Here is a 14,351-nt window from a genome sequence, read left to right as displayed (position 1 = left end):
TTTCCTTCAACAATGATTCCCCTCTTCTCCTCAATGAACCAAATGTAGTAAGAATCGGACAGAGTTCATTTGAAACCATACTTTTTTTTTATTATTAATCCTTTTGTTGATATAATAGTCCCATTGAAATTGAATCTCATTGGATTAAGTACTTACAATTAAATTAAAATTAATAGTCAGGAAATAAATCTTTTGATGAATAATATTGTAAACACAATAATCTAATTATTATTTCATCCACACCAAATTCTTCTTAGTAGACCATTAATATAATATGCAATACCAATAATAACTAACTTTTTTTTTTGTTATTGGGTAATTCATTGAGATCTATGGTTAAAGTATTAACAAATATTAATACAATATTAGTTATGTCAATTTAGGAGCTTAAGTATAAGTCTTAGTTTCATATTAAATAAAAATAAGAAGTTAAAGTTAAATAATAAAAAAAAAAACAATAACACACATTAATTATCTTTAGATTTTTGAATTGCAGAATACTCATCTTTGTTTTGTTACTAAAACTAGAGATATAATGTGATCATTGGAAGAATAATAGAAACTTTATAAAGCTACATTAGAAAATGTGTTCTTTACCAAGAGAAGAATTTAGTAAAGAAGTTCCCTGATTTAGACTTCTGTAGACATGCAACATGAGCATATCTTCCAAAGTTGTCCACTTGCCTTTCTTCTCCTCTGGTATCCTTTTTGCATACCTTGCATGTTTTGTCAACCCACCCCTCTTCAACATATTCCCCATCCACTGTTCAATTGAAAAGGAATTTTTCAGTACTAATTAAGACACAGATTCAACTAACCACAACCAAAACATGAGCTTCTGTATATTAACCTAAGAGCATCCATTAGAAAATGAAAAAAATGCAACTTGGTGATAGAATTTAGTAACCAATGCACTTGAGTCTGATAAACAGTTATTGGGACATAAATTATGGTAAAAAGGGCATGAAAGTTATCCTTCTATTGACAGAGAAAAAAAAAAATTAGTATAGAAGGTCATTAGCCAAAGAAGAAAATGAAGAGTGAAGAATGTTGGCCATTAATGAAGAGGCAAATTAATGTGTGATTTATTTGAAAGATAGAAGTATTGTACCTTCAACATAAGACTTGAAAAAATCCTTGTATGTACCACCAATTTTCCTTCTTAGAGCTCCATACTGAAGTAAACAAAAAGAAAGATGGTAGTTAGAGGGATCACAAAAAGAGTAAAAAGAGTTGGAAGAGTAGAATATACCTGTTCCCTGTTCATCCTTTCTCCGGATCTTGTGGCTTCTCTGGCCTCTTCTATAAGCTGAGCATCTTCTGCAGATCTCACTTGAGAAAAATCAAGAGCCTCAGTCACACTGCTAAACAAAGATTGCTTTTTCTTATTCTCTTCTTGCTTCTCTTGTTTGGCTGAAACTCTGAACTTTATGCTTCTATTCACTCTGCTGCAATCAGTAGTGTCATGTATAAGTCCTGAGTTTGGAGAAAAACTGGTATATGAAGGAGTCAATGGCAGAGTTCCAAGTCTCATTTTAGCTTCTTTTGGTACTCAGCACCACCCTGATTCTGAACCATGCTCCAAGTGTTATTATATATATATATATATATATATATATATATATATGCATACAAGTGTGCATTTCTTAAGTTTTGGTGGCATTAAACTGCAGCCACACAAGGTTGTGAATTTATCCACAACACTCTAGCCACTCATAAAACCTGGTGGTTAATAGAAGACTATGTGGCACCTTAGGGAACTCAAAAACGATAGGAACTCTCCTATCTCTTATTTTGCCACCTAATAGTGTAATTCCTATTTCTTATTATTAAGTAAAATATCTGGCTAAAGGCCGCCTAGGATACACCATGGAATATTAATGTTTGCTGGCTTTTATTTTCACAATTTTAATCCACTTTCACAAAATTCAATTCATAAAATTTTAAAGTGGGTCTATCATTTATCATCAATAATAAGAATTTGTTTATGGGTTAATATGATTTTGATTTATTTTATTTTTGTATTTATTTGCTTGAAGTTGTGTCTAAAAAAATATTTTTTATCTTTTAAATTTTAATAATTTAGAATTTGTATATTTATTTTATTTTTAAACTAAAAGTGGAAAGTTAAGAATTAAAAAACAATATATTCAACAACTTAAAGTACAAATAATAATTAATATACACAAACAAGATGTCAAATAGATGAATTAGTTGTGAAAAGTAGTCTCGATAATAGATTTTTTATTTGATTCAATTCTTTCAATCACGATATATATATATATATATATATATATATATATATATATATATATATATATATATATATATATAATTCGGCTAAGTAGATGAGACCTAGAAAACTATTTATTGACTTCGTCTTCTTCCCTTCTCTCAGTCAGTCAGTTTGCACTTCAACTTTCTCCTTTCGTCCTCCTACAACTCCTGGAGAATGCCGAATGAGGTACCTGCAAAAGACACTCCGACGCTCAAGGCAGCAAAGGACGCTCGACACTCGGATGTATATGGTAATTAATGACTTGTTCTTTGAATATGCGCTATTTATATTACTTTAGTGGGCTTACCTTATTGGGCCGGATTAATGAGGTGGGTCGTACTTAGAAGTGTATTACCTAATTCATAATGATGGTTTAACTTTGCTGACCTTAATTGAGCGTTAATGAACCGAGGGCCGACCGTCCTACGCGAACATGTCATTCGATCGGCTCAGTTATGGGAGTCGAGCCTGGTGTTGACCGGTCATACCAATATATATATATGTATATATATATATAGGTATATATATATGTATATATATGTATATACATTTTCTAACCCTTCCTTTTCTACAAATATATCCATGTAAACATAAAAAACAGGGAATGGCAACATATATCTATGCAAACTTTCTGTCATGCATTCTAGTCTTCTATAAAGATTGGTCTGGGAGAGAGAAAAAAAATAAAAATGAAAGCATTCTATATAAATTACCATCTCTTCCTTTTGTGCAAGGACTTCCTAGGATAAAAATAGAGTAGTATTTTTATAAGGTCGAAAATTTTCTACACGATGTCTTTTAGGTTATTATCTCGAAGTCTTCACACCTTCAATCTATTTGGTCTTTTGATCTTGGTATCTTCGCATCTATGGGTCTCTCAAACTTAGGCAAGATACTTGTAATAACACTTTGGCACTCAAATCAAGTGCAATTTTATATTAGAAACGCGTCAATGATTAAGTGTTCATTACTTCTCATCTCAAACACATCTACCTATTTATAATTGTTTTTTGGACCTCTACCAATAGGGGAGGACCATGCTAGGTTCATATTCCCTTAATCATGATTTTGAGGGATAATTAGGTTCCCTTTGGCATTAATTGTTATTACAACTTTGACAGTTAGGTTGAAAGGTCAATTGGTTGTGATTCATGTAATTCGTTAAGTTGAAAGGTCGATAGGACGAAGTGCCCAAAGTTTCGAGTATGGACTCGATGCCTCGAGCTACCAATAGTACATTTGCTCCCATGCTTGAGTATAAGTGAAAAGCCGTACTCAAGTATTGGTTAGAACTTGAAAGAAAATTTCATTTTCTTTTGTTGTGTTGTCATGCCGTTAGTCTGACATGTGGATGGGGTCGATGGGTATACTTTCCACCCAAGTCCGAGTTGTAGAAGACTGCAAAGGGCCTAAAAGGTGATTTCTGTAGGAGGCGACATATGTCAGAATTCATATTGTCACACGATCTAGATCGTTGGTTTGGGAGTGATCCAATGCTTGGTATGCAAATGTGATGACTGTTTACGGCAAGTGCATCACGTTGTCAGAAGTAATAATGTGTTCCTAAGAACGAATATTGAACTCATAAGAAACAATTGAATAATCAAGTGAAATGTTTGCTAAATATAAAATAGAACAATAAAAAGTGTGTTGAAAGTGGTTATATTGACAATGATTAACAAGAAAACAAAACAAAGAGTTGTTCTCTGTCTTGGACAAGTTACCTACAGTCACATTCCGACGCTCAATGTGCAGTTTATATTAAAGTTTATATGTCAAAGATAAAGTGTTCATTATCTCTCATCCCAACAACATACCTATTTATGAACATCTACCTATTTATGAAGGACTAAATATTCCCTTAATCATAATTATGAAGGATAATTAGACTCCTTCCGTCATTAATCACAATTATAACTTTGACTATTAGACCCAAAGATGAATAGAATAAGATGATGAAAGTTCCAGATACATACTCGGTACCTTGTGTTTCCCCCTAATACCAGTAGTCATCAACCTTTTTCATATTCATGGAAGCATTATTATTAGAATTATAGAATGGTAATTAAGAGAGATTAATAGATAAGAAATAGTTTGATTGGACCGCAAGACAGTTGCTAAGAGTGTGGTATACAGTATTTTTTACTTGTCTCCTTTATTGATTCATTCATTACGAAGGCAGCGTAGAGAGATTGACTTGCTGCAGATATCACACAGTTCGAGAAATGAAGATCAAACAACTGTTATACAGGGATATTAGGCTGGAACGCGGTTTGAGTCTGCAGCATTTGGTGGTTTTGGGACCAACCAATTCATTGGGTTTGAGGACTAACCAAATATGATGCACCTGTTGCATCTTTAATGTAATGTTTGGTTAAAACAAATGAAATGGAAATAAAAAAAATTGTGATGAATCTATAGAATATGTAAATTTCTTTTGCATGTTTTTTTATTGGGTTTCATTCTTACACCAAGTATAAGTTAGTTTTTAGTCAACAAGTTTAGCATAATTGCTTTTTGGTTTTTAAGATTAAATAACTAATTAGAGGTTTAGAGTGAAAAATGATTTGCTAGTAGCAGCTATTATGTTTTTCATCCTCATATTTGTCATTTTGAAAGCATTAGTTAGTGTTTGATTGCTTAGCCTAATTTGATTATTATAAGGTTGGGATGATTTATTCATGTTGGCTATATTGTATATATTTTTGTTCGTTGATGAACTATTGCTTAACTCTCTTATCTCTTATTTTGCCACCTAATAGTGTAATTCCTGTTTCTTATTATTAAGTAAAATATCTGGCTAAAGGCCACCTAGGATACACCATGGAATATTAATGTTTGCTGGCTTTTATTTTCACAATTTTAATCCACTTTCACAAAATTCAATTCATAAAATTCTAAAGTGGGTCTATCATTTATCATCAATAATAAGAATTTGTTTATGGGTTAATATGATTTTGATTTATTTTATTTTTGTATTTATTTGCTTGAAGTTGTGTCTAAAAAAATATTTTTATCTTTTAAATTTCAATAATTTAGAATTTGTATTTGTATTTTATTTTATTTTTAAACTAAAAGTAAAAAATTAAGAATTAAAAAACAATATATTCAACAACTTAAAGTACAAATAATAATTAATATACACAAACAAGATGTCAAATAGATGAACAAGTTGATGAAATTCTTTCAATCAATATATATATATATATATAGAATTTCATCACTATATATATATATATTAATTCGGCTAAGTAGATAGGACCTAGAAAACTATTTATTGGCTTCGTCTTCTTCCTTCTCTCAGTCGGTCAGTCTGCACTTCAACTTACTCCTTTCGTCCTCCTACAACTTCTGGAGAATGCCGAATGAGGTACCTGCAAAAGACATTCCGACGCTCAAGGCAACAAAGGACACTCGGCACTCGGATGTGTATAGTAATTAATGACTTGTTCTTTGAATATGCGCTATTTATATTACTTTATTGGGCTTACCTTATTGGACCGGAATAATGAGGTGGGTCGTACTTAGAGGTGTATTACCTAATTCATAATGATGGTTTAGCTTTGCAGACCTTGATTGAGCGTTAATGAACCGAGGGTGTCGATCGTCCTACGCGAACATGTCATTCGATGGGCTCGATTATGGGAGTCGAGTCTGGTGTTGACCGTTCGGTCATACCAGTATATATATATATATATATATATATATATATATATATATATATATATATATATATATACACATTTTCTAACCCTTCCTTTTCTACAAATATATCCGTGTAAACATAAAAAAACAGGGAATGGTAGCATATATCTATGCAAACTTTCTGTCATGCATTCTAGTCTTCTATAAAGATTGGTCTGGGAGAGAGAAAAAAAAAATGAAAGCATTCTATATAAATTACGTTAAATTTTAAGGGTAGAGTCACCCCTCAGTCCGATTCACAAAATCCTTGGAAAACTGCACACTGCTTTGGCATTGAAGCCTGTGTCTCTATAAGAAAGACAACAAAAAAAGGAATAATTACAAGTTAGATATTTCTACACAATGTAAACCATGCCAACCTCCAAAAGAGAAACTGGGGGGACCTTAAGTGCTACATCAGGGCCTCTACAATTCCTTCTCAAGAAATTGTATCCATAATTAAGTGCCAATTTCTTTAGGACAGATGAGCCTTGCTTTGCTCTTACATGAGAATGTCCAAGAATGAAAGCAATCCCAGCTTCTTGACCAGTATAAAGATCTTCCAGTTCTTCCTGCATTTGCACCCCCACCTCAGACCTTGCATCACCCTCAGGCTCATAGTCAATAGCAAACCTCACTCTCCTCTCATTCACTGTTGGTTCCATCTCAATAACATCAGTCACACTTTGAACTGTAGGGAACCCAACAGATACACTAGCTTGCTGTATACTCTCACCACCACTCTCATATCCTGGTTGGATGGAGAAACCAGTTGTTCCAATAACAGTTAGTCTGTGACTTGATGATTCATTAGAGTTTGAGACATCATCCTCAATGCTCATGCTACTCCTCCTACTCCGGTACCAATCATATTGGATGAAATCTGCAAGCCTTGCTACCAGTTCAGACTCAAATGAATCAACATCTTGATGAACATCACGATATCCATATCTGACTATACACCTGTAGGACCGATGAGCAGGAGGTCCCACACGCCCCACAAGATACCTCTCAGCAGCAGGAACATGAGGGACAGGCACTGATTTCACACACACAAAAACAAGGATGCGATGATATGCAGGGAGGTTGGTGACAAAGCGGGAGAAGTTTGCTGGGATGCCAGCTGTGAGATCAGTGAACACTAGTCCTATTCCTGGAACTCTAGCAATTCCCAAGCTAGGACCTAAGGCTAGAAGCCAATCTAGTGATACCTTGTTGTGAAGGTCATATTCATATTTTCTGATGGTTGCGTAGTGCCAAAGGAACATTATAATCATGAGGAAGAGGGCCAGAAGGATAGGTAACCAGGCACCCTCACAAAACTTTGTCAGTGAAGCTGAGAAATAGAGCAGTTCAATAGAGCCAAAAAACAACAGGAAGCAGAGTGCTACTATGGGGGGTTTATGCCAGCAAACTACGATTACCAGCGAAGTAAGGCATGTCGTTACCAGCATCACAGTCATCACTGCTAATCCTGCACCGAATAAAGATTGATTTAAATGTCATTCTAATTAACACAAGATACCTAATGTCTCCGAAATCAAGAAATCTCCAATTCACCTAGGGAAAGTAAATGTTAAGAGTAAACAATAAGTAGGGTAAACCCCAAGGATCTAGCATAAAAAATTATGATAGTGGAAAGAAAATTTCATGCTTTGTAAAAAAGAAAAAACCATGATTCAGTCAGTGTTGCATAAATGTAACAGTTACCTGAAGCATTTCCCATGTGTTTTGTGTCCCTGAATCCAATGGTCACAGCTATACAGAGGATCATTAGTAACCAATTAATTTCAGGAATGTAGACCTGACCATGTATCTTGTCAGATGTATGAACAACCTTGACTCTTGGGAAGCAACCTAGAGATTGGCTCTGGTTTATGATAGAAAATGTTCCGCTGATGATTGCTTGGCTTCCCACAACTGAAGCTAGAATAGCTAAGATAAGCACTGGCCACCTCACACTTTCTGCAGCCAAAACATTGTATAATGTTTTCTATAATATGCTCTATACCAAGCAAGGACAATCATATACATACTTCCAGGAAACTAACAAAGGCATTATAGATAAGTTCATATATACAACCACATTGCCAGGAGTTTTTCCACCTAGCTATTTATGTGGCTTCCTTCCAATTTTACCACCTTCAGACTAGAAAATAATTGTAAAGTGAGCTAGGACAAGGAATACCTGGAACTGAGACATAGAAACTGATTTGTAGTTCAGAATCATGATGATGTGACAAATAAGCAGCTTGTCCCATGTATGCCAATATAAGCGCAGGATATACCAGAAAGGTGAATGCAGTCTGCACATGACAAACTGTTAGAAGACCTTTTCCTGGTTAAAAATGACCTTCCAGGCCCATAAGAGCTGTCAATATTCCAGGAAAGAAGTAGGGAAATAGAAAATGTGAAAATAGAATTAACCAACCTGAATGGCCATATATGAGAAATGGCCAAGATCAGCAAACATAGCTTCTGAGCCTGCACACAAGGTCAGCATAAGAATTCCTTCATGTGCTAAACAACATCATGTTGAAGCAACCATAGATACTTTACAACGCTCCGCGAAAAAACCAAATCTATTGGGGTCATATCTCTTGCTTGATTATAATGAAAGTAAACTAAATTTGTTTATGTAAATAACACCATGCCGTTGAATATTTTTAGGGGAATAATATTGGAGGAGCATCCTGAATCGATTCAAAAGTCTTACTAAAATAACAAGAGAAGAGTTTATTCAAAGGTAAATGTTCACATAGAAATTAATCTGAATCTGATTTGGCAAACTTGTCCGTATTTCTAGAAGAAAACAGAAAGAAAAATTAAAATGGGTTTCTCCACAAATTAAAAGTAGCTTATACATAAGCTAATTTGTAGAAGGTTCATTCTTATTTTTTACTTGTATACAAGTTAATTTTAACTTGTAGATAAATTTCTTTCATTTTTTTTCTTATTTGTTCTCCTAGAAGTACATATGCAGAAGTTTCTCTAGACAAACTCTATCTCTTAATTTAATCATAATTTTTTACCAGGAGGTTGCAGAAAAGACAACAACTACACAACATATGTATTTTTGTAGATAGGCACACTTTGGAATTTAATGAATATGTTATGCAGGTGTACCGTCCAAGATATTATACTTAACCATATATATGAATTTTCTATATTTACCTGTTATGCACAGCAATATTCCACCCAAAGACATCCATCCACTTATCCTTGTCTTCTTCAAGAACTTGAACATATAATATGGAGAAAGAGCTTTATATACATGTGGATTCCATTTGAATATATTATATAATCCAAGGGTGCTGATGCACAACAGCCATGCTAACACAATTGGAGCAAAAAGGAATCCCACCCTATGTGTACCATAGTGTTGTAGTGCAAACAAACAAACCAGTATGAAGCAAGTGATGGGAATCACAGCATCTGCAAACGCATATCAACAGGTTCAAATACAAAAACAAGGAAGAAATCCTGCAAACTAACCATTTCAACAATTATGATAAGCTATGAGTGAAATTTTTAAGTATTTTATTCTAAACAGATACACACTACTTCATTTTTTTTTCAAACTTCAATAGAAATACAGAGAATGACATTAGTGAAACTTACACTGGTGGTGTTTCTTGGACATAGATACCTCAAGACCAGATACTGCCGAGAAAACTACACAAATGGATGGCCAGTCAAGGAATTGATAAGAAAATATTTGTATAAAATATGGTTAATAAGGTGGAATCTTACCAGAAATGGCTGGGGTAAGTACTCCATCCCCTATTACCATACAAGTCCCAAGAAGAACCACGATTAGGAGAACCGTATGCAAGCCCTTATATTTCTCAAGTACCATCTTAAATCTAGAAGTATCTTTCTCTGGAGGCTCCTCCATCTTATATGTAGAAAGCGCTTCATCCGCATGTTGTCGATTTGGTAGGAGACTAACTTTGGCATGCCTACAAATCAAGGAATATAGAGCAAATGTACCCCCTGCAGAACCATGCAAGAAAACCATAAAAAAGAGCTGAAGCGGCATATCGGCTTCCCTCATTTTCATTCAAATGCTTACCCTCTCCATTATCATCAGCTCGAAGAACTACAAAGACGTATTTGAATAGTGGCACCAGTGTCAGAGTCCAGAATACAAAAGAAAGGGCACCGAAAATCTCTTCATTGGTCTCTGAATGTTCAATATCTTCCGCAAATGTGCTCGTGTAAACATACAAAGGAGAAATGCTCAAGTCCCCATATACCACACCGAGGCTTTGGTAGGCCAAGAGCATAATAGTCTTCCAAGAGTCCTTCTGAAATGCAAGTTGGCATCTTACTCTTTTAGTATTCATTTTGAACTAAAATTTTATGTCCAGCAGTCCCTTATCAGCCAATGAAGAAACCACATACAGTATGAAACGTTTCATGCTTTGTTTTTGCAAAGTTTTTCCAAGTTAATGCACTAACCTTTGAGGTATCCCAACACTTTCTGGATTCAAGATCCATTAGCTTCACTTCTGAATGATCTCCACGCAGAAGGTATCAGCTTTAAGCACACTTGTAGCTGCAGATCTGCCCTGTGCAACAGCACCACCTATGTTACATAAAACGAAGGAACTTGCACTCTGAAACAAGAGAATAAAGGAATCTCAGACCAACAATTACAACCACCCATCTTGTGTGCCCACAATCAGAGGTGATTAGAAGAAGGAAGACATTCACTCACTTTTGGATAAACTCACATGACATCCATATCTCTGTCAAATCTCCCTGAACAGTGGGCACAATTTTTTATTTCTTCAAAACTTAAGAAGGGCAGAAGAAACCCAAAAAGCAGTATTCCTAAGATAATATTTTTCCATTAAATCACAATTCCATATAATAATATATTCAAAGGAAATAGTGCAGAAGAAAAAAAGGTAAGAGATTAAAAAAATAGCATTATGAAAAATATTTGTGGTGAAAGAATCCACAGGTTGTGTTAGTCAGATACACTGGAGCTAGAACCATACAAGGAAAGAAAGCAGCAAGTGCATCTCATACATCCCACACACAATCATTCAAATAACCAGTTGTATCATGTGCCACCTTATTTTATCATTTGCCTTTTTGCTTTCTCTTTTAATTTTACCTTCTACCCATTTAATTTCCATTGGTGTGGCTGGACCATGGAGAGATAATAAAAACAAACACTTCACTATTAGCTGGTAAGTCCAACAGGAATGATTAAGCCTTAGAGAGAAAGGAAGCACCTTAGGAAATTAAATCTCTAACAGAAATATGGAGTTGGGACAATGATGGAGATGAAGACAGAACAAAAAGAAGATAATTTTGCGGTCAATTATTATGATGAATGGATACATAAAGTCACAGCAGAAGCAGGAAAAAAGAAAAACAAGAATATAATGAGCCAACCGTCCCCATGAGGTTGACACAAAGCATGATCACGTGATTTAGCGACAGTTACAAGTTCACTAGTCCAAACCCCTGCCCCAAATCAACCCAATTTGAAGGATCACTTATCTTTTTTTGATTTCCCTTCCCTTCTCCCTCACCTTCTCCCTCACCTAATTTATGTAACACAACTCTCTTTTCTTCATGTTAGGTTTTTACGTCATTTTACTTATCCACTACACATCTTTTCAAAATTCATACTTCCCCACCCACCTACCCTTTCAAATTCTCCTTTAGTCCGTTACCAGATAAAGCAGCCAGATCAGTGATGACTCAGTTACAAAAAAATTAGGCTATCAATATATAAAAAAAAAAATAGAGTAAAGTTTTAACTGATGAATTATATAGTATGTTTGATTTCCCGTTTTGTAACGTTAAATTTAATTTTCTTTTGAATTTTCTTGTTGTCTGATTCAACTGATATGCAAGCACACATCTAGATGGAAACATATAATGAAGAATCAGAATTTCAAGTAACGAAGTTTTAAAGAGGTGAGAGGAAGCCAAATGGGGTTAAAAAAGAAAGAGTGAAATTAGTGTCTAAGAAACTAAATTTGGAAAAAAGGAGAGAATGGACCATAATGCTGCAGTGAGCACGGTGGAGTGAGAAAGCAAAGGCATGTGCATCACTATAAATGCTACATTTTGAAAGGTCATGGTACCTGAACAACTGAACGTGCTCCTCACTTTCTCCACCACCCAAGTCCAGGATTTTTACAATTCCTTTATGGAGACATTAATGCCAATCTTTTCCGTCCTTACAACAAATCAACCAAGATGGCTATGTGCTATGCTCTTTTTGAGTCACTTTATCCTTTTTGGCATTCACCCAAATCAACTTTTTTGACCCTTATACCTTTCTTTCAATCACGTCAATATGGGAACGGAATGGGATCACGCAGCATCTAGCATCGTCCCAAAGTCCTAACTTCTGCTCGTGAAAATCACTACTTCACTCAACACGTTTTCTAAAGTGAGTTATATGAATATATCTCATATTTATATCATGGTGCAACGCATGTGCCACGTGGGAATTTTGAGAGGTAGATGATAACGAATCCATGAAACGAATCAAACCTTACCTTGATACATCATTTACTTGTGTATGTGCATGTTTAATGGTGCCACTTTTCACTCCAACCAAAAGGGACAGATACATCCCATGCCGAATTGCAGAGAATTTTATTTTGTTATTTTTTAAGGTTGAAGGATGAGACAATGGTAGAGGCACTGTTATGTTCTAGATTAAACGAACAAGATTGGAGACTGAGGCTGTTAATTTTCTCTACCAACCGACAGTGACGAATGTCGCCAAATAAATTATGGTGGACAAAACAAAAAATTACTATTATTTTTTGGCTTGTAAAGAGAGTAGAACGTGACTAGAATCAGAGGAGGGATGTACATTCCCTTGATAAGGATGTACACTGCCATAATGACACTGTCACTGTCGTTTACAGCTAGTGAAATGTTTTGTTTTTGTTTTTCAACACTAACTGTTAAAAAATTCAACTACATAATGAATAGCACGGGAGTAAAATGAATGTTTTTTCTCACCCTTAGTTGAAATTATTAAAAAAAATACATAAAGTGTGAAAATAGAGTTTCTCCAAAAATATAAATATCTTTTAGTATAAGCTAAATCCAACAACAAATATCTAATCAGGCTTTATAGCAAAAAGTGAAGGGTCACACTAGTCCCCCAAAAAAAGACATGACAAGGTCCTTACACCATGCATAGGTCACCTTCGACTTTCAAGTGAGTTTCCATGCTTAATAAATGTATTAAATTGTCTAGTTAGAAAAGACTTTTCCAGCTTCAAAGTAAATATTGATCACAACAACTTCAACTCATAAGGTTTCAACATTTTTAACTCTCATTGCCCATTACCATCTCTTTCTTTTGTGCAAGCACTTCCTAGCATAAAAAAAATGAGTAGTATTTTTTTAAGATCGAAAATTTTCTACACGATGTCTTTTAGATTATTATCTCAAAGTCTTTACACCTTCAATCTACTTGGTCTTTTAATCTTGGTATCTTCGCATCTTTAGACTACGGGGTCTCTCAAACTTAGACAAGATACTTGTAATAACACTTTGACACTCAAATCAAGTGCAATTTTATATTAGAGACGTGTCAATGATTAAGTGTTCATTACCTCTCATCTCAAAGACATTTACCTATTTATAATTGTTTTTTGGACCTCTACCAATAGGGGAGGACCATGCTAGGTTCATATTCCCTTAATCATGATTTTGAGGGATAATTAGGTTCCCTTTGACATTAATTGTTATCACAACTTTGACAGTTAGGTTGAAAGGTCGATTGGTTGTGATTCATGTAATTCGTTAAGTTGAAAGGTCGATAGGACGAAGTGCCCAAAGGTTCGAGTATGGACTAGCCTCGAGCTACTAATAGTACATTTGCCCCTATGCTTGAGTGTAAGCGAAAAGCCGTACTCAAGTATTGGTTAGGACTTGAAAGAAAATTTCATTTCCTTTTGTTGTATTGTCATGCCATTAGTCCGACATGTGGATAGGGTCGATGGGTATACTTTCCACCCAAGCCCGAGTTGTAGAAGATTGCAAAGGGTCTAAAAGGTGATTTCTATAGGAAGCGACATATGTCAGAATTCATATTGTCGCACGATCTAGGTCGTTGATGTGGGGTGATCCAATGCTTGGTATGCAAATGTGATGACTGTTTCCGGCAAGTGCATCACGTTGTCAGAAGTAATAATGTGTTCCTAAGGACGAATATTGAACTCATAAGAAACAATTAAATAATCAAGTGAAATGTTCGCTAAATATAAAACAGAAAAATAAAAAGTGTGTTGAAAGTGGTTATATTAACAATGATTAACAAGAAAACAAAACAAAAAATTGTTCTCTGTCTTGGACAAGTTACCTACAGTAACATTCCGACGCTCAATGTGCA

General features: G+C 34.8%; 2 protein-coding genes across 25 annotated transcripts; both read right to left on the bottom strand.

Annotated features, from left to right (window-relative positions):
* Positions 1–458: 458 nt before the first annotated feature.
* LOC137821021 (potassium transporter) lies at positions 459–1,610 on the bottom strand. Its single transcript, XM_068625429.1, has 3 exons — positions 1,253–1,610; positions 1,112–1,175; positions 459–763 (listed from the first exon to the last, which is right to left on the bottom strand). The coding sequence occupies exons 1-3, from the start codon at positions 1,532–1,534 to the stop codon at positions 594–596; spliced, it is 516 nt and encodes a 171-aa protein (XP_068481530.1). The 5' UTR covers positions 1,535–1,610; the 3' UTR covers positions 459–593.
* A 4,538-nt stretch (positions 1,611–6,148) lies between these two features.
* On the bottom strand, positions 6,149–12,585 carry KT2 (potassium transporter 2). Of its 24 annotated transcripts, none has more exons than XM_068625411.1 (11): positions 12,076–12,585; positions 10,686–10,801; positions 10,427–10,584; positions 10,038–10,272; positions 9,716–9,958; positions 9,584–9,637; positions 9,137–9,397; positions 8,394–8,446; positions 8,151–8,268; positions 7,673–7,927; positions 6,149–7,436 (listed from the first exon to the last, which is right to left on the bottom strand). In XM_068625411.1, the coding sequence occupies exons 3-11, from the start codon at positions 10,463–10,465 to the stop codon at positions 6,319–6,321; spliced, it is 2,376 nt and encodes a 791-aa protein (XP_068481512.1). In that variant the 5' UTR covers positions 10,466–10,584; positions 10,686–10,801; positions 12,076–12,585; the 3' UTR covers positions 6,149–6,318. The 24 variants fall into 24 exon arrangements, with proteins under 24 accessions (XP_068481512.1, XP_068481517.1, XP_068481510.1 ...); XM_068625416.1 differs by lacking the exon at positions 12,076–12,585 and adding an exon at positions 11,375–11,555 and having other exon boundaries at positions 10,427–10,536; XM_068625409.1 differs by lacking the exon at positions 12,076–12,585 and adding an exon at positions 11,375–11,551.
* Positions 12,586–14,351: the final 1,766 nt, after the last annotated feature.

The sequence above is a fragment of the Phaseolus vulgaris genome, chromosome 9 (assembly GCF_051622355.1).
Source record: "Phaseolus vulgaris cultivar YP4 chromosome 9, ASM5162235v1, whole genome shotgun sequence".
Classification (NCBI taxonomy): domain Eukaryota; kingdom Viridiplantae; phylum Streptophyta; class Magnoliopsida; order Fabales; family Fabaceae; genus Phaseolus; species Phaseolus vulgaris.
Note: the sequence above shows the minus strand (reverse complement) of the source record. Positions and strands in the feature narration are given on the sequence as shown.